Source organism: Daphnia pulex, chromosome 3 (assembly GCF_021134715.1).
Source record: "Daphnia pulex isolate KAP4 chromosome 3, ASM2113471v1".
In the NCBI taxonomy this organism is placed as follows: Eukaryota; Metazoa; Arthropoda; class Branchiopoda; order Diplostraca; family Daphniidae; genus Daphnia; species Daphnia pulex.
In genome coordinates this window covers 394,406-411,323 of record NC_060019.1, presented here as the reverse complement: position 1 = coordinate 411,323, position 16,918 = coordinate 394,406, and the positions used below count along the sequence as shown (strand labels likewise).

General features: G+C 40.7%; 6 protein-coding genes across 11 annotated transcripts; 3 read left to right on the top strand and 3 right to left on the bottom strand.

Annotated features, from left to right (window-relative positions):
* The first annotated feature begins 150 nt into the window (after positions 1 to 150).
* LOC124190736 (fanconi-associated nuclease 1-like) lies at positions 151 to 3,541 on the top strand. The gene is made up of 7 exons (XM_046583562.1): positions 151 to 1,366; positions 1,425 to 1,735; positions 1,799 to 2,156; positions 2,211 to 2,407; positions 2,467 to 3,013; positions 3,081 to 3,195; positions 3,261 to 3,541. The coding sequence occupies exons 1-7, from the start codon at positions 281 to 283 to the stop codon at positions 3,410 to 3,412; spliced, it is 2,766 nt and encodes a 921-aa protein (XP_046439518.1). The 5' UTR covers positions 151 to 280; the 3' UTR covers positions 3,413 to 3,541.
* A 40-nt stretch (positions 3,542 to 3,581) lies between these two features.
* On the bottom strand, positions 3,582 to 5,797 carry LOC124190738 (cystinosin-like). Of its 2 annotated transcripts, none has more exons than XM_046583564.1 (11): positions 5,500 to 5,797; positions 5,323 to 5,434; positions 5,081 to 5,266; positions 4,870 to 5,010; positions 4,692 to 4,791; positions 4,510 to 4,629; positions 4,280 to 4,450; positions 4,095 to 4,212; positions 3,926 to 4,028; positions 3,763 to 3,859; positions 3,582 to 3,684 (listed from the first exon to the last, which is right to left on the bottom strand). In XM_046583564.1, exons 1-10 carry the CDS (start codon positions 5,549 to 5,551, stop codon positions 3,766 to 3,768), a joined length of 1,197 nt encoding a protein of 398 aa, XP_046439520.1. In that variant the 5' UTR covers positions 5,552 to 5,797; the 3' UTR covers positions 3,582 to 3,684; positions 3,763 to 3,765. The 2 variants fall into 2 exon arrangements, with proteins under 2 accessions (XP_046439520.1, XP_046439521.1); XM_046583565.1 differs by having other exon boundaries at positions 3,582 to 3,645.
* A 249-nt stretch (positions 5,798 to 6,046) lies between these two features.
* On the bottom strand, positions 6,047 to 7,548 carry LOC124190742. 4 transcript variants are annotated; one of them, XM_046583570.1, is made up of 2 exons: positions 7,210 to 7,548; positions 6,047 to 6,691 (listed from the first exon to the last, which is right to left on the bottom strand). In XM_046583570.1, the coding sequence occupies exon 2, from the start codon at positions 6,686 to 6,688 to the stop codon at positions 6,179 to 6,181; it is 510 nt and encodes a 169-aa protein (XP_046439526.1). In that variant the 5' UTR covers positions 6,689 to 6,691; positions 7,210 to 7,548; the 3' UTR covers positions 6,047 to 6,178. The 4 variants fall into 4 exon arrangements, 3 of the variants coding, with proteins under 3 accessions (XP_046439526.1, XP_046439525.1, XP_046439527.1); XM_046583569.1 differs by lacking the exon at positions 7,210 to 7,548 and adding an exon at positions 6,945 to 7,001; XM_046583571.1 differs by lacking the exon at positions 7,210 to 7,548 and adding an exon at positions 6,751 to 6,901.
* LOC124190737 (2-amino-3-ketobutyrate coenzyme A ligase, mitochondrial-like) lies at positions 7,366 to 9,634 on the top strand. Its single transcript, XM_046583563.1, has 9 exons — positions 7,366 to 7,485; positions 7,547 to 7,779; positions 7,839 to 7,865; positions 7,941 to 8,015; positions 8,104 to 8,311; positions 8,374 to 8,557; positions 8,628 to 8,820; positions 9,067 to 9,244; positions 9,311 to 9,634. Exons 1-9 carry the CDS (start codon positions 7,467 to 7,469, stop codon positions 9,466 to 9,468), a joined length of 1,275 nt encoding a protein of 424 aa, XP_046439519.1. The 5' UTR covers positions 7,366 to 7,466; the 3' UTR covers positions 9,469 to 9,634.
* An 84-nt stretch (positions 9,635 to 9,718) lies between these two features.
* LOC124190741 lies at positions 9,719 to 11,097 on the bottom strand. The gene is made up of 4 exons (XM_046583568.1): positions 10,679 to 11,097; positions 10,429 to 10,616; positions 9,978 to 10,366; positions 9,719 to 9,910 (listed from the first exon to the last, which is right to left on the bottom strand). The coding sequence occupies exons 1-4, from the start codon at positions 10,816 to 10,818 to the stop codon at positions 9,719 to 9,721; spliced, it is 909 nt and encodes a 302-aa protein (XP_046439524.1). The 5' UTR covers positions 10,819 to 11,097.
* A 363-nt stretch (positions 11,098 to 11,460) lies between these two features.
* LOC124190740 (polyhomeotic-like protein 1) lies at positions 11,461 to 15,715 on the top strand. Of its 2 annotated transcripts, none has more exons than XM_046583566.1 (5): positions 11,461 to 11,578; positions 13,357 to 13,546; positions 13,832 to 14,028; positions 14,710 to 15,039; positions 15,125 to 15,715. In XM_046583566.1, exons 2-5 carry the CDS (start codon positions 13,504 to 13,506, stop codon positions 15,494 to 15,496), a joined length of 942 nt encoding a protein of 313 aa, XP_046439522.1. In that variant the 5' UTR covers positions 11,461 to 11,578; positions 13,357 to 13,503; the 3' UTR covers positions 15,497 to 15,715. The 2 variants fall into 2 exon arrangements, with proteins under 2 accessions (XP_046439522.1, XP_046439523.1); XM_046583567.1 differs by lacking the exon at positions 11,461 to 11,578 and adding an exon at positions 11,819 to 12,171.
* Positions 15,716 to 16,918: the final 1,203 nt, after the last annotated feature.

The following is a 16,918-nucleotide window of genomic DNA, read 5'->3' as shown; positions in this document are numbered from 1 at the left end:
ACTGGGCTTGAATGTCGTCCATATTGCATTTTTTATCAACAATGAGACAAATAATATTTTTTAAAATAAAAGTTTCAATTGATTTTCAACTTTACAATCAACTATTTTTGGTATTTTCTTTAATTTTTTTAATTCGTGATATTTTTTGATGAACTGGCAACGTAGAATACGACAAAATGTCGGCGCCCCGCAGCATTTTCAAAATATAAACAAACACGCGCGAGAAAAGTTGTTTGGAGAAAATTTTCCATGACAAGTGTTGGAACACTGAATGTAAAAAATGAATCGCAATCGTAAATCAGTGAGCAAGACACCAGTTCAAAAGACAAACTTGTTTCATTTTTTCCAACGAACCCCTTCTTCAGCTGTGCATAATCAAGTTTCTTCTACTCCGTTAGCAGATGCGTCCGTTTCAACACCATCTTCAAGTGCCGTAAACGCTTCCACTCCGTTTATAACGAGAGGAAGACCTCCAACAGAGTGTCCTGCCTGTAACAAAATTGTACCCTTTTACAAGTTGAATCATCATCTTGACAACGATTGTGTACCAAATTCGTCAAGCAGCAGTCCAAAAGTCAGTCAGAGAACTACAAGGCTAATTGACTTGACGGTTCCAGAAATAGTCTTAAATAGCCCACCAAGTACTAAGGCCAAGGAAGAAGTAATTACAGAATTAAACACTCCATCTTCAAATTTCATTTTAAATACTACTTCAACTCCCTCTAAAGAAGAAAAACCTAATCCCTCATCCTCAACATTAGTTTTTCACACTCCTCCTCCTACACCCCACATTCAAAAAGAAAGAAGGAAATTCAATTCCTCATCCAAGAAAAACTTTGCTCGAAGAAGGGAAATAGCAAGACAGTTCAAAGACCGCCAAGTGGAAACAGATTACAAGAAACACTCGGAAAACAAATTAGACAAGCACGAAGATTGGTCTACTGTTAAAAAGAAACTATTTACTGAAGAATCAAAGCCAAAGTTTGAAGGTTTACCTTACTACTTGGAAACATTTTTATTCTTGCTCAAGTCTACCTTTGATGAACCTCTCAATCAACATTTGTTCAACGAAGAAGATAAAGATACTTATAAAAATTTTAAATCGTTATCTTTGGAAGCTCAGAAACTTTACGCTCGTTTGTTTGCACGAAAATTCCAATGGCGAAGAAAGGAAAAAATCGATTATAAAGATATAGCTAGTGATTTGGGACCAGCACTAAAAGAATTGTGCTCATCTTCTCTCCTTCATGGAATAGATCAACTAGAAGATTTACCAACTTTGCTCAAACTGCTCACGCAATTAGAACTCAAGCAGTTGTTTAAAGACGCCAAAATTCCATTCAATGGAAAAGGAAACGCAACAGAGGTTTGATTGACTAAATAATACATTTTAATAGCTGATTAACAATAATCATTACTGTTAGGCGCTCCTGAAACACTGCCGGAGTCAACCTTGTTTATCCGGAAGTTCGCTGTCAATGAAGGATCGCATTATTGCCAAAATCAAGGGTCATTACCTGAAGGAATGTTACAAATTGCATGAGGAAGCTCGTCGAACATTCCTTCGTCTTATTTTACTGAGTACACTCCATCAACGCCAAGAAGAAGAGGAAGAGAAAGGGCAACAGCAACAGAATTTCAAAATGCTTCAAGTCAAGATTGGAGACAAATGTTTTCCGTCTTATCGCATCAATAGACAGCGAGCCATTTTCAAGCACAGAGATCATTTCCTAAAGTAACTTAATTTTGCCTCTTTTTTCTAATCACATTTATTTTACATCTTATCTTTCTGTTTAAGATATGGCGAAGCTTCTCTACTAGAACTGCAAGTCCGGGAATCTTACGATAACAAGCAGTGGGGGACGTTGGTAGAGATGACGGATCCGATCCAGCAAGCTTTTGTCGAATATTCAAAAGAATATGGCAACGACGATCTCGACTTGCCCATCTTCCTGCGGCGATACACGGCCGGTTCTGTGTACGTTTACACATTCAACAAACGGATCGAGGCTCTCCAGTGTTTAAAGAAATATCAAGAAGCAGTCGATCTAATTAGAATGTTGATCAACCAAGACGTTTACTTGCTTTCCCATCGAGGTCACTGGTACGAACGACTCGCCTTAAACTTGGAACAGCATCTAAAAGAACCCTATGAAGTATTTAATTTGTCTTATTAGTTGATAGTAGATGTTAATTATCTGTTCTCCTAGGCTTTCGAGACGATAAAAAATGCGCTGGACGATTCGTGGGTTTCTCCAGCACACAGATTTGCTCTTAGTCAAAGGGCTACGAGGCTTTGCCAATCGCCTAGATGGAAACAGAAACTAGAACCACTTCTTAGCGGTTTATCTCTTTTAATTCCTGCTGAACCGCGCTGTGTAACCATCACTGGACGCTCTTTACCCAGGTATTTTCTCCATTTGGATTTTTCTCTTGAATAATTTAAAATTTCCTTACATTTTACAGGGATCTACCTGGACACAAGTCCATGTTTATACGAGGAGATTCAGAGATCAATACCGATGCTGGTGATGTCACTCTTTGCTCTGTCGAAGAGCTTGTCCTTCAACACTACATGGAGAATGGTTACACACACGGCCTTCACGGCGAAGGATCGACTCTGTGGACAGTCATCGGTTTGCTGTTTTGGGATATCATTTACCAGTCGGAAATCGCCGATGTTTTCATCAGCCTTTTTCAAGCCATGCCACTTGATTTTGACACCCTGGATTTCTATCAATCCCGCAAAGAGATCATTGAGAATCGGTTGGAATGTATCCGTAACTGGTCCAGCTCTGAAATCGTGGAAGAAATCGCCAAAGTGTGGGAACAAAATCACGGCCAAAGTTCTTTGGTTTCATGGGACAGATTTCGTGACCTCGAATCGATCGGCGGATTAGTCCAGTGCATACCTCCTCCGGTTCTGGCAGCCATTTCTCAAAGGCTTTTACAAAACTATCGGCATTACCGTTCAGGATTTCCGGACTTGACAATATGGAATCCCCAACAAAAAGTAAAAAAACATAAATTAGATTAACCGGTTAAGTTAAGAGCTAAACTGACTGGCCATTTCTTTACAGAAATGGAGAATAATCGAAGTCAAAGGTCCCAACGATCGCCTTTCGACCAAACAAACTTTGTGGCTCGATTTCCTCGTCTCGCTTGGCGTAGAGGCGGAAGTTTGCCACGTTGAAGGTTCACCATTTACTATAAGTTTTAAAAATCTACAAAAATGTATTAATTGCCTTTCCATTATTAAGCTGTTGGTGCTAAACGAATGGGAGCAACACCTCAGGTTGCCGTCAAGAGCAAATCCCCGAGAACAGTGGACGATGAAGAGGATCGTGAAAATGATAAAGTTGTACGGAAATCACGTCGCTTGACAGCGAAAAAGGATAGTGAAAGAAAGTAGTATTATTACTGTTTCTAGTTAAAAACTTGGAAATTTTTATCACGATATTTTTATGCTGGTCAAAATCATGTATCAAACAAAGAGTAAATTCTATTTCGATTATCAAATTACAAGGTTTTTCTACACTTACCTTTTTAGTTCATTTAAAAAGAAATTTTGCAATTAACTGTTTAAAAAGAAGCGCTTGTCTTCCAGTTGAGGACTCGCTAAGAGATATATATTTCCAATGAGCTCTATAGTTTATACGGCAATAATCAATTAGACACCGAGATCTTAACAGCGAGAATATTGAGAATGGAAATCGAGTGGCAATATTAAACTAGAATATTAAAAAAAGGGGGGAAATGTACCCATTATGCCATTATAGATGGGGTGCTACGATCGTCGTCAATCGGCAGATAATCGTCGCGATTGATCGGAAGATAAACCGGAGATGGGTCGTTGTTCCTGTGAAAACAAGATAACCATGATTTAGAAACATCTTTGTTAATAATTAATTAGAGTACTACGAACCGATAGAGAACGTAGTGTTGGACGATGAAGAGCAAATCGAACATGACAGAGAAGAGACCCAGTCCGAATTTGGTGGGATCACCAAACAAGGAATCCCAGTCATCTAGAATTCATCAAAATGAATGAATAAAATTTCTAGTTAAACCAATAATTCATTAAGAATGCATACCGTTATTATATGCCAATAGAAACATTTGGAGGACGCTCAACAATCCCCCGGTAATGTCAAGTAGCACTCCGCCAATCGAATATCCCACGGTGCTTTGTCGTTTGTAGTTCAGGTGAGCCTTCAACAATTAATTTAAACGTTATCACTCCCATCATTATTGTAATTTGTCATCGAGATAGAAATACCTGAGGGATGTATTTGATTAGAGTTACTAACAGCTTGACGTAGGAGCAATAGTAGAGGAGAGACAGATAGGTAATACTGTAAGTGATTGCAGCTATAGTGCTAAAGAAAATGAAGCCGGATGAGGCACCGATAAACGCCCAAGTGTAGGGCGATACTTTTTGGTCTCCTCTCTAAAAAATAGATATCAAATAATAAATGATATTCTGACGTATCAATTGATAGCTTATACCTCATAGATTATACACTGTATGGCAGTTAGAATAGAGAAAACGGTAGCGTGCACTGAAAATACGACGTCATTTGTCTGGACCGGGATAACGCCCATTGGATGGATTTCGTAATATTGGAGCTGAAATGTTGAAAGTTCTTTGATTATACTGATAAAATAACCGCAAATGTGGTTCAACATACCTGAACGCTCGGTATCCAATAGAGACCCAAATTAAACATTCCATACACAAAATGGCCAAGGACATTGAGGACAACATAATCCAAGTTTAAACCCACAACACTATGGCAAACAGTAACAATTGGAAAGCAATTAGCACTTGATAACTTGTACTGATAAGATAATAGTAGGCTCACTCACCATTTTCTCTTAAAGTTTTCATAGATTTGGGGATAAAATGAAACAGACCAGGCGACAAAGTAGATCCACCCAACAGCAATGCATACAAAGAAGACTTCATCAGAATGAATAATGGTCACCCTGACATATGCAGCGTCATCACTAGTCAGAAAATAGAAAGTCACAAGTTATTTAGTGATTTGAAAAATCCAAGAGAATAATAACAACTCACTTTATGGCTGAGGTTGTAGCATTAAAGTATACAGTGACATGACCGCCATGAACAGCATGAATTGTCAAACTAAGATTCAGTCCATCTGGATTTCCATAAAGAGTCAGATTTCCCAGATTGGTTATCTTCTCTGCTGCACTGGCAGGTTCGTACAGAGGGTAAATCTCCACGGAATCATTAAAACCGCTGATGAAAAAACAATACACGTCATGAACCAAAATAAAAATATGCAAATAACATACCTGAGAGACAAGACTACATCCGTTTCGCCACCAATATGGACTAGAACATCGTGAGGGATACAACTTAATTCACTTCCGCCGCAACCAGTCAAGACTAGGGGTAAAAGAAGACCTATAGAAAAACAAAAGTGTGTCAACTTTTAAAAATCCATAAAATATGGGAATTTAATAACTCACAGATGGCAATAGGCCATTGTAGTCCACTTTTACGAGATTGTGCTACAGTCATGTTGAATCAATTCTTGAAAGTTGTCGTGACCCTTCATCCAACGATGTGTGTGTGTACGCCCCCCTTGGATTCTGACACTTGACATTCAATTCCACAACGCAGTAGCAGCAGACGACACACGAATTGGCCAAGAAAACGTAAACAATAATCTAGCAACGTTGCCAACACTCGAGAATAATAATGTAAACTTTCCACAAAAGACGCATTCATCATTTTGATCGTGTACAAAAAAAAGTTAATTTCAGATTACACTCAAACGATTCAGCCGCAGTGGAAATATGTCGTAGAAACTTAAATTTCTTAGTATAGCTACTCCGTTCTCAGCAGTGAATCACGACTTGTTGTCACGCACCCCCAGCTCATGCTGGCGTTATATGTTTCAGTAACACGTGATGGATATAAAGCTCGCCCCCTCCCTCAACTCACCAGCAGAGCTAACACAAAAAAGCGAAATTCGCCAGTTCGTGATGTTGAACATCACGTTAACATCAGTACGCTATTTCACATTGTATATATATTCACGATAAAACTGGCGTCTTTTTCATTGGACCTTGACTGTGTGTGTACAACCCGCAAAAATCAAAATGAACAAAAAATAAAATTTAAAAATCAAATTGTTGTTTTGTTTTAGAAAGGACCGCTGTATTCACGTCCCAAAGGCCGCAATTTCCTTGGCGGGGGTGTGGTTTTTCGGGAGTCAGCCGAATCTCCCGTTGCAGTGCTGCTCCCGTTCCCACCGCTGCTGCTGCTGCTGGCCTGCTGCAAGACGTCACGCTGTCTGTCAAGTGTTTTGGCCAATACACGCAAAGCACTGGCCTTTTGAATGCACTCGAAAGTCATCAGCGAATCGTATGTCGATGACGTGGGCGACGGCGTCCGCTGCTGTTTGCCCGAGGCGGCGGATGGCCTCTGCTGTCCAGGATCGACCTCTTCCAGCAGAGAATCGTTGGTCCAAACGGAGAGCGATTCGTTCAAATTGTGGTACTCGGAAGACTCTTCTCTTTCGGCTGCCGGTTGTTCGGGACGGACTCGAGGATCGGTCACTTTGTGCGTTGCTGTCCGTAATCTCCGATTGGGATTGGCCGATTTCGGTCGCCGAAGTTCCGACGACGCCATCCTTGACCGACGTTCTAGCATCGACTAACACACAAATAAAAATGAGACTAGTACAATTTCCTTCTTTTTTCTCCCCCCATCACGTTCGTGTGTTCCAGGGCGCACCTGCGCACACCTGGGTGGGCAACAACGTTTCGAGGGGGGGTGAATAGTCCCCCCCCCCCCTCATGGGACAGCTGTTGAATAATAACTGACGAGTTGCCCACGCAACCAATGTTCAAACCTACGTTCGATCGGAATACAAGCAAACATTCAAACTCGATGAGTCAGCATTTACCTTCATTATCTAACAAAAGTTAATACCTTTTAAACAGCTATCCATTTTAGCCAATCGAATATCGCGCCAATATAACATTGTTGCGTGTTTAACCGACTTGTTTGTGTGATGGCCTATTCCAGTTCAAAAGTTGTTTCAAATCATAAATTTTCCCGCCCTAATAATAAAAGAAAACAAAGTTGATATAAACTGACGTATAAAAGAGTCAAACATGGGAAACTATTACCGCGCGTTTATAGCTGCTTGATCGATTATTATATCTTACCTTTTATACGAATGCCGTGTACACGATATCACCTTCTTTTCCAGGATCGATAACTTTATATTTTGTAGAAAAACAGCTGACTTTGATAATTAGACTTTGACGCCGTCGTCGTCTGTTGTTGGCCTGTAAAACAAAACGAACGAGGTGGGAGGGAGGGTTATGTACAACCTAAAATAGACTTTGGGGTTTTTGGAACATTGCCGGGGCTGTCTCAGCTGCGCAGATATATCGGCAGCAGTCGATTCAGTCACGCAACAATGTTCCAAGCAGCAGCAGGTCTGAGAATGAATTATTTCGTATAATTTAAAGAAATTTTCATTTTGTTTAACATAAAAAGGTCGATCGGGATGGCATTTGCTGGTGAAGAAGAAGAATTTGAGTTATTCGCGTAACAGTTCGGCCCTGGCAGCTGCCCGTCAGCTGTTGGAAAACGAACTGGACTCGATTCGTCAGGCTGGAACTTTTAAACACGAAAGAGTCATTACGTCCAAACAGGCTGTCACTGTTCAAGTTCAAGGACAGCTTCAACCTCTACTCAATTTCTGTGCTAATAATTACCTGGGCCTTTCGGTATTACATTAATGATATATCTTCATATTTAATTCAGTTTAATTTCATTTTTCTATTAGAGCCATCCAGATGTTATCCAAGCCGGCGTAAGTGTTATTTTTCCTAGAAATATTTCCTGTTGAAGACAAAAGATTTTTTTAATTAAAATTTCGTGAAAATAGAAAGAAGCTTTAGATAATTACGGAGCGGGACTGAGCAGCGTTCGTTTCATTTGCGGAACTCAGGACATTCACAAGGTCTGCTTCTAGGAAAAAAACACATGTCCACACTTTCTCTATTTGAATAATAAATTATAAACGAATGTTTATAATTATATAAGAAAAGGTGTTGGAGAAGAAGATTGCGGAATTTCACGGCCGCGAAGACGCCATTCTCTACCCGAGCTGTTTCGATGCCAATGCCGGACTTTTCGAGGTCCTTCTCACTCCCGATGACGCCGTCATTTCAGACGAACTTAATCACGCTTCCATCATCGACGGCATCCGGCTCTGCAAGGCTAAGAAATTGCGTTACAAACACAAGGACATGGCTGGTGATTAGTCAATCAAATCAAATCAAATTTCCATTCACTTTCCCAATTCAAATGCGGTTTAGATTTGGAAGAGAAATTAAAGGAAAGCCAAAATTCACGAATGCGACTGATTGTGACGGATGGAGTGTTTAGCATGGACGGCAACGTGGTACCGTTGAAAGAAATTGGACAGTTGGCTGACCAGTACAATTCAATGATCTTTATCGACGAATGTCACGCCACCGGTTTTTTCGGCGCCACCGGCAGGTAATTTAAATAACCGCCGATTTCGGATAGTGTCAAATTTCATGCATAACTTGTTATAAATGTAACAAAGGGGAACGGAGGAATATTTCGGTCTTACCAACCGAGTTGACATCATTAATTCAACTCTGGGCAAAGCTTTGGGTGGAGCGGCCGGTGGCTACACGACCGGCCCCAAAGAATTGATTCACCTTCTACGACAACGATCCAGGCCGTACCTTTTCTCCAATTCACTTCCGCCGCCGGTCGTCGCCGTAGCTCAAAAGGTTTTTCTTACTACTAAACATTTTAAAACTTATTGTAGATATATTTCCTGTGACTTTTCAAAAGAAAAAAAAGTTTACAGCTGATAGTGTCGGGACTGTAACGTAGTTGAAAATGGCGTGACTCGGGACTTTTTTTTTAAGGGGGGGGTTAGCCCTGCAGTTGCACTGCGGCACGACAACTTTTTTAAACAAAAGTTTGTTTACCTTTTCTTTTGAAAAACAACTTTTCTTTTGTTTTTGAAAAAGGCCCTGGAATTGGTCATGGGAGGATCAGGATTATCACAAAAAGTGGCGGCTAACACGACACGATTCCGCCAAGGGATGACATCGGCTGGATTCAAAATCTTGGGCGAGAATCATCCCATCTGCCCAGTTTTCTTGGAGGACGCTAAATTAGCTTCTACCATGGCCGAGCGGATGCTTAGTAAGTAACCCTAATAATAATTATCAGAAAAAGTAAAAAAATAATCCATCCGGGGGTTATTGACAGGTCGAGGGATCTACGTGATTGGATTCAGCTATCCTGTGGTACCTAAAGGGAAAGCACGAATTCGCGTGCAAATCTCGGCTGCTCATTCGTTTGACGACATCGACCGGACCATCGAGGCTTTCATTTCTGTCGGCCGCGAGTTGGGCGTCATCCACTGAAAAGAAAAAGAACCAAAAACAACACGCACAAGTTTCTCCATCAACCAATCACGGATTTTTTTGAAAAAACAAAAAAAAATTCAATTGTATTTTTTGAGCGCGACAAAAAGACAAAGCTATTATTTAAAAAGGGACTAGTTAAAATAAAGGTTTGTCAAGTTGGCAACTACTATCCAAATTTTAAATTATAAAAATTGAGTTTGTTATGGCATATCTACGAAAGGGAATTTTTTAAGTCAACCGGTGATTATCATCCAGAAGAGTTTGTTACTATTTGATGTAAAAGTTCCATGGCGTAGCTCAGAGTGACAGTCGTATTCTTTTGCTGAGCTTCCAGTTTGGCCAGGGCTGAATGGATAGCGTCGACTCTTTGGGGAATATTTGCGGATGGAATCTGAGCAGAAAGACGTTCCGTTGCATTTTGAAGTGAGGTAATGATACCCTGTAAAATTTAAAAAAGGAAAATAGAAAATCACTGACACACATTTTTGTTTTCTGTCGAGTCATACGTGGTGATGGTGCAAATCTTCGGTAATGAAATCCAGTCTGGCCTGCAGGGTGGCGTTTAAGGCTTCCAGCTGGGCGCCAGTCGATGACGTTGGCGATTCTTTCAATTCGGCCAGACTGAGCTTCAAATCGGATATGGTGGCACCGTAAGTGGCCAAAGAGGATTTCAACGAATCCAACTCTTTGCCAATGTTCAACATTTGAGGGGCCTCTTTCAGGCTGTCTTTGATATTACTGACGTCAGATGTCACGGACGTAATTTGTTGACGGAAGACCTCCAGACCTCGAGAGTAGTTTTGAAGGACGTAGTAATGGTAAGACTGGTTCAAGCCCAGTTCCTTGATGGTTCTCTTCAGACCCAAAATGGTTTCGTCATCGTAAGATGTGGGTACTAGAAAAAGCACTCGGAATGATTAACATGCAGGTTGGGACAGAGAATTCTATTGTGTGTACCGTTGGCCAATTTGTCAGAGAGCTGCTGCACTTCTGTGTGGAGGAGCATGACTATCCAGCCGATGACTAGAGTGCCTCCAATGGCAAACGAAATGGATGCGATTTTCAAGATGTTGAAGAAAGAACAAGGCAACTGAGACAGAGTCGGGGACTGAGATCCACTTCCTGCATCTCCTCGTCTCTGCTTCCTGTCAATCGTTGGAGAATGAGTTGATGGAAAACAAGGAGAAATTCTTATTCATCAACTAACCTTTTCGTACGAATCTTTCTTCTCACTTGTATCGTCGGTTGTGGGGCCAAGGCGAATTGCAAATCAGATGCAGATTCGCTGTCACTGCTGGCGGCGTTCAGCAGTTGAATAGCCTCTTTGTTCATCACGTTGTTATTCATTTCCGAGACTAACGAATACGCCGATTCATGTGTGTCCCGAATGCAGCAAGGGGGCGGGGAGTTTTTACATATACAATTTCAGCATGAGATAAGAAAACAATATTTTTATATCTCTAAAACAAGACGGTTGTTTCATTCACACAGAAGAGCAGCAGAAGACGTGACTGTGATAACAACAGAGATACGTGTAGCCACCTAGCGCTGACTGGATGGCCACCTAGTGGCAAAAATGGCAAACGCTCGAGTCTTTTTTAAAAATAAAAGAAAGGTGCAATGAACCGTCGTTTGAGCTGCAGCAGCAATCGGTTAAGATTTGAAAGGGATGAGGAATTCAGGTCGTGAAATTCTTCTTCTCGACAGTTGAGCTCGTGAACTTTTCATCTTCAATGAGGCCCAGCAAGAAGAAGAAGAAGAAGAGGGAAAGTTGATTGCAAGAAATTGACGAACAACACCACCACCAACCGCTGCCAAACTACATGTCAATTTTTGATGATGATCTTGCCAGTCGAGGCCAAATTGCCACCGTGATTATTATCTCTAAATAATGATGATGAATACCGCAAAAAAAAGATTGTGAAAAAGTCCTTGGCGCGGTGATTCCACACCTGCAGTGCAGACGATTCTCTAAGAATTTTACATTCGATCGAAAAAAGATGGCGGCGTCTGCAGCAGCAGCAGCCCAAAACAAGATTCTGCAAGGAATATTTATTTCTGCTCATGAAGAAGAAGCTAAAAAGCCAAAGAAGAAGAAGAGAGAAAGGTAACAAGTCGCTCTACTTTCACTATATGCACCAGGATGGTGTGTGTGTTCCGCTTTTATTCTGTGGTTGCTGTTCCAGTGTTCCAGTGCTCCTGGCGCTGTTTTAGAGAGTCACACACACACAACACCAACAACTCTACACAGCACCCAGCAGGTAGCAGCTCCAGTAGTCGGTAGATCGTCAACCGGTTCGCACGCACGTTTTTATATAATATATTTCGTTCATTTTTTGGTGTTGTGTGTAGTGTGTGTGCACAGTGAAAATTTTTAGCCAATTGTGCCAGTTGCAGAAATCGTTCGATCGACGTTGGTTCCAACATATCGTTGTTTTGAGTTTTAAGTGGTGTGGATAAATATTTTTCAACTCGCATGGTTGTGTGTGTGTAGTGTGTAGTGTGTGTAGTGTTTGAGTGTGTGGGGGTGCAAAGTGCCTTGCGGGGGTGATAAATAACAACGGATCGCTTCCGGCCGCTAGACGATGATGGCGTTGTTGTTATTGCAGTAAGGGATTATATTATATCAGCAGTGAATGGATACAACATTCGTCGTCGTCATCAAATCGTAAAGAGAAACGTCAATACGAAATAAAAAAGGTGCGTTAAAAATAAAAAAAATTGTGCAGAATTTTTCCCGAGAAAAAAGAAAGAAAAGATATCATTTTCACGCATGGGTAGCCACAGCAATAATCATAATAATGATGATTATTATGGAGGGCTTTCTCCCGAGACATTTTCTCCTCTTGTTTATTCTCGAGAGAGAGAAACATATTTTGTCGACTGGAAATAAAATCAATGGCCGCAAAGTAAAAGAAAAACGTTTCCCGACTGGAACCGAAATGGTGAAAATTTGGGCTGAGGGTTGCGACCTTCTTTTTTTTCACGACTTTCACGCCGAGTTCTATAGTCGTGACCCATCCAGTTTTCAATCAATTTCTTTTAATTCTGCCGAGATATTTTCGTTCCACTTGGACGTTGTAACCTCAATTGGCCAATCAGACGTTTTTCACACATTGGCTGGGCGACGATTTGATTTTGTTACCTGTGGAATGTTTGGAATCTCCGCCACCAGGTGAAAACAGGTGTGGGTCACGAAGCGGGTCAGTAGTCTCTCTCCCCTCACACTCTCTTTCCCCTCTATGTAGTACACACACTGGTAGTAGTGTGTGTGTGTGTGTGTGTGTTGGATGGCCAAGTTCAGTGTGCTTTACATTTTGATTCATTAGAATATAAAAAAGGGGGTCTCTTTTTATCACGATTGACCCAGATCTTCTCTCCCGCAAGGGGTAGTAGTTCCTTTCACTGGACGGAAATTTTCAGCGTGAAATAATAATCAAATATTAACTGGGTTATAGACATTTCGGACTCTGTTAGAAAAAGAGAGAGGAGAGACCCCATCCTTGTACATTTTTCTCTTTGACCGAATAAAATAAACCTGTAAGAGATCAGACACGCTCGATTGCCTGATGATAATCCAGTCTATTTTTTCAAACTTTCGCTCATCACGTTGTTTCGTGCATCGGCTGGAAACAAGATGGTCGGAAAAATTAATTTCTTCTTTGCAATGGGTCAAGTGAAAGTTCAAATTGCCTTTAAATTGGAAATCAAATATTGAAAAATTCGGTCATGCAGTAGGGGAAAAAAAACATATCGGTTAATTGGTTCGTGATTTCCTAATTTTTTACCATCTGCTGTCGACGGGAGGAAAAAATAAATTTATAATTAGGCAAAATGTCGGTCGTGTAAATTTCTCACCTGTTTATTTTTATTTTTATTGTGTAGAGAATTTTTCCGCAACGGCGAGAGATCCACCCGAGATCTAATGGAACGGTAAAACTAAACCAACAACAACCCAACAACAACAACAACAACCCAACAAGGACATAAGAATTTTCAACGAAAATTAAGGAGGGGGGCACTGCGTGTACAATGGGAAGGACCTCATCACCCGGCCATCAACAGTTCCTTTTCGGTAATTAAAAACTTAAAAATTTTTTATTTAATTTTATTTTGACCTGCTATGACAAATATGTTTTTCCCGGAAGGAATGGACCCCATTTTTCTTACCTGGTTCCCATAGTACCAAAAACAATTTCGCGGTTCACTTTTTTTCGGGAATTTTCTAATTTTTCTTTTTTAGTTTATTCCCATTTTCTTTTTACTGGATTCGTTTGATTGATTTCAAAATGCTTTTTGAATTATCCCGCTCTCTCAGTCGGGAGAAATTACATTTTTATTTTGTTTGGGTATTTTACAGGTTTGTTGGCATTGGGCGTGTTGAGCTGGAGCGTGAATCCGGCGTTGGGCGCCGTCCGTCGTCCGCCCAATTACAATCACGACCACATGCCCGAGACGTCGTTCACGTGCGCCGGTAAAGTCGTCGGCGGCTACTACGCCGATCCCGACGCCGACTGTCAAATGTTTCACGTTTGCGTCCAAGTCGACGAGAATGACGTAAGTCTCATTTGAATATCAAACAACAACAACATGCGGCTGTTGTTGTTGTTGTATAGACAAGTGAAAGGTTCTCTCTACCTGGAAAAATATACCTGGGAGAGGGAAAGGTATACGAGGTCGTCTTATATTATTCTTATTATGAATTGGCTCATCTGCGTGAAATATTTCTCCAACATTCGTGAAAGGGGAAATTCACGACGGGAGCGCAATTCGTGTCGTGTCTACCAAGCAGGTCAACTTGCACGAAAGCAGAGCCCCTCCAAATTTCGTTTGTACAGGTACACTGGTGGATTATGGGAGCTGCTGCTACTACTACACAGGTGTACAAAGGGCAAAAGTGAAAGGGAAAAAACAGAAAATCATATTTTTCACGTTGCGAGCTGGAGGGAAATTAACCCATTGTTTTCGTGCGTGTTGTTTGTGAGCTCGGCCTATTATCTAGTCGGTCACGCTGCTGTTGTAGGGGATGGGAATGGGGGCTTCTAAAGAGAGCTAGACGTTTCTCTTTTGTTTTTTTTTCGCCAAAATGCTATGTACTAGAGAGTGGCGTCTACAAGAAAATCTCGTTCGTGAACTTGTCACGATCACGAAGCACCTTTTTTCTATTTTCTGGATTCTCCTTGGCACGAATTGAGACAAGAAAAAAAGTTAATTAAATATTTTTGACTGGGCATACAGGTGAGGGATTTCAAATTCATGTGCCCAAACGACACGGTTTTCGACCAGGAGAATTTCATTTGTGCCAACTGGTTCGAAATCGACTGCCGTTCGTCCACTTTTTTCTACGACAAGAATCTGCAACTGTTCCAGCCCAACGTCGAGTCCAATAAAACAAGCAGTGGCACATCTTCTTTATCGGCCGGAACTGAGGAGCCGTCGGAGCAGCAAAAGCGCCAACAGGAGCAACAACTCAAACAGCTGATGGTCCTGGAGGAGCAGCAGGCCGCCCAGGTGCTCAAACAACAACAGGTGATTGACCAGCACGAGCGACGTCAACAAGAGCATCAGGTATATTCGACTTTCTAAATAATTTGTAATCAACTTTGGGTAACAATTCCGGATTGGACTAAAAATAAAACTCTTATTTCCACAGAGAAATCAATTGAAAATCATTCAAGACCAGCAAAAGCAACAGGAGAAACAACAAGGACGAAAAGTGACGACATCGGCGTCACCAGTGGCCGCCCGATCCATCGGCGTGTCAACGACGACAGCCACGCCCTACGTCGAGGAAAAGGGCGAAGAATCGGTGATTGAATACGATTATTATTATTACGATTACGACGACAGTTTGGAGCACGGCAATTTCTACGCCAATGACGACTACGATCCTAAAGCTCCTGGGCGGATCATCGATCCTACCAACGCCCGACCTCCACTGCTCCCCATCGTCCCTCCTTCCACATCCGTCGCCAAGACGACAACTACTCCGCTGGAACCGACAAATAAATCCCATAAATTATAAATTTTTTTTTAATTAATTAAAAATTCATATTCCAAACTTATTTTTGTTTTGTAATAAACACACACAAATTTTTGCACCTTTTATTAATTATAATGCCCCCAGTGAATTTTTAAATAATATGAAATTATGTTTTTTTTTATGAAATCTTAAAGTGTGTCTATGTCGGCAATTTGTACAGACATAAAAAAAATTTTAAAAAAAGAAATTCTATTATCTAATAATGACTCCTCCCCCTTTTTCAAAAGACCAATATTTTTTAATTCCTTTTCCCTGAAAAATTATTAATTATTATGCGTGTGTATGTGACTCTCTGTTGGTGTCTGTGTGTGTGTGTGTGAAGTTGAAATTCTATTTTTGTGGGTCGACGTGCGAAAATTTGTGTGGTCGTCTCTCTGATATTGCGATGAAGAAATAAAGAAACAAATTTAAAAAAATGAAATTGTCTGTCGATTATTAGATTTGATTGCGGTGTAAGGAAAGATTCGATTCACTTTTTCTTTTGTTGCCTAAAATATATGTCTTTAAGCGTTTGGCCATTTTTTCGGCTGATAAGTTATATGATGGATGATGAATTTGCGGTTGCAGGCCGATTATATACAACGTCCGCCAAGACTTTCGATTCTTTTTCGTGAAAGCCAAACATGTTCATCCGCACGGTCGGAATGGAAAGTTTTGGTTTTTTCACGGATTTAATCAAATCAAAATGTATTAAATTACAAAAAAATTTATTGGAAACCCCGCCCTGGTTTTATTTTTTACAAAATGATGTCAAGCATGTTTGAATATTTTAACGGAAATCAGGTGGAAGAATTTGTTCTACCTGCCGGAGAGATATTTTTACCTACTGCTGCTGACACCATAACTTGGTTACATTCAGTCCGTGATGGAAAATAACTCGGCACTTTTGCACCATAAGTCGGGTGAATAAAACGTGAAACAAATCGATTTCGGTCGTCGTCGGGATAGCCGAATAAGGGAGTGGCTGGTTGCTCTGCAATCTTTTTTCTATTAGAGAGAGAAAAGAAGCTTTCTCAATCCGGTTTCACAGCTGGCTGGCTAAAATCTATAATGGCTATATATATATAGATTACACACCAGTACTCGTTATATGTTATAAGCCGAGAAAAATAGATGGAAAAATCGGCAGAACTTTCACCGATGACCAAATAAAAGTTTCGAGTTGAAAAATCAATTTAAAATGTGGAAAATAAAATTTTAAAAAATTGAATGGTGTCATGGAGGTGCGCCCCGCGCTGTTTGAACAAAATAATATCAGGTGATTTTGCGTATATCTTTGGATGGATGGAGGGAAAGAGATTTTTTAAAAGTAAATGTCAAAGTGAAGGGCTTGTTAATCTCATCATGATATTGGCCTCTCTTCTTCACTGTCGACCTTGGGCCAGACTGGCCACTACATCTCCC

Excerpts from the sequence above, each read along its gene's own strand:
- LOC124190736 (XM_046583562.1), top strand. The coding sequence starts at position 281 with ATGAATCGCAATCGTAAATCAGTGAGCAAGACACCAGTTCAAAAGACA. Across the intron at positions 1,736-1,798 it reads CACAGAGATCATTTCCTAAA|ATATGGCGAAGCTTCTCTAC; the intron begins GTAACTTAATTT and ends TTTCTGTTTAAG. Across the intron at positions 3,196-3,260 it reads GGAAGTTTGCCACGTTGAAG|CTGTTGGTGCTAAACGAATG; the intron begins GTTCACCATTTA and ends TCCATTATTAAG.
- LOC124190738 (XM_046583564.1), bottom strand. The coding sequence starts at position 5,551 with ATGACTGTAGCACAATCTCGTAAAAGTGGACTACAATGGCCTATTGCC. Across the intron at positions 5,435-5,499 it reads ACAATGGCCTATTGCCATCT|GTCTTCTTTTACCCCTAGTC; the intron begins GTGAGTTATTAA and ends GTTTTTCTATAG. Across the intron at positions 3,860-3,925 it reads CAACACTACGTTCTCTATCG|GAACAACGACCCATCTCCGG; the intron begins GTTCGTAGTACT and ends TTGTTTTCACAG.
- LOC124190737 (XM_046583563.1), top strand. Across the intron at positions 7,866-7,940 it reads CAGATGTTATCCAAGCCGGC|AAAGAAGCTTTAGATAATTA; the intron begins GTAAGTGTTATT and ends TCGTGAAAATAG. Across the intron at positions 8,558-8,627 it reads TTTTTCGGCGCCACCGGCAG|GGGAACGGAGGAATATTTCG; the intron begins GTAATTTAAATA and ends AATGTAACAAAG.
- LOC124190741 (XM_046583568.1), bottom strand. The coding sequence starts at position 10,818 with ATGAATAACAACGTGATGAACAAAGAGGCTATTCAACTGCTGAACGCC. Across the intron at positions 10,617-10,678 it reads AGAAAGATTCGTACGAAAAG|GAAGCAGAGACGAGGAGATG; the intron begins GTTAGTTGATGA and ends AACGATTGACAG. Across the intron at positions 10,367-10,428 it reads CTCTGACAAATTGGCCAACG|TACCCACATCTTACGATGAC; the intron begins GTACACACAATA and ends TGCTTTTTCTAG.
- LOC124190740 (XM_046583566.1), top strand. The coding sequence starts at position 13,504 with ATGGGAAGGACCTCATCACCCGGCCATCAACAGTTCCTTTTCG. Across the intron at positions 13,547-13,831 it reads CCATCAACAGTTCCTTTTCG|GTTTGTTGGCATTGGGCGTG; the intron begins GTAATTAAAAAC and ends GGTATTTTACAG. Across the intron at positions 14,029-14,709 it reads TCCAAGTCGACGAGAATGAC|GTGAGGGATTTCAAATTCAT; the intron begins GTAAGTCTCATT and ends CTGGGCATACAG.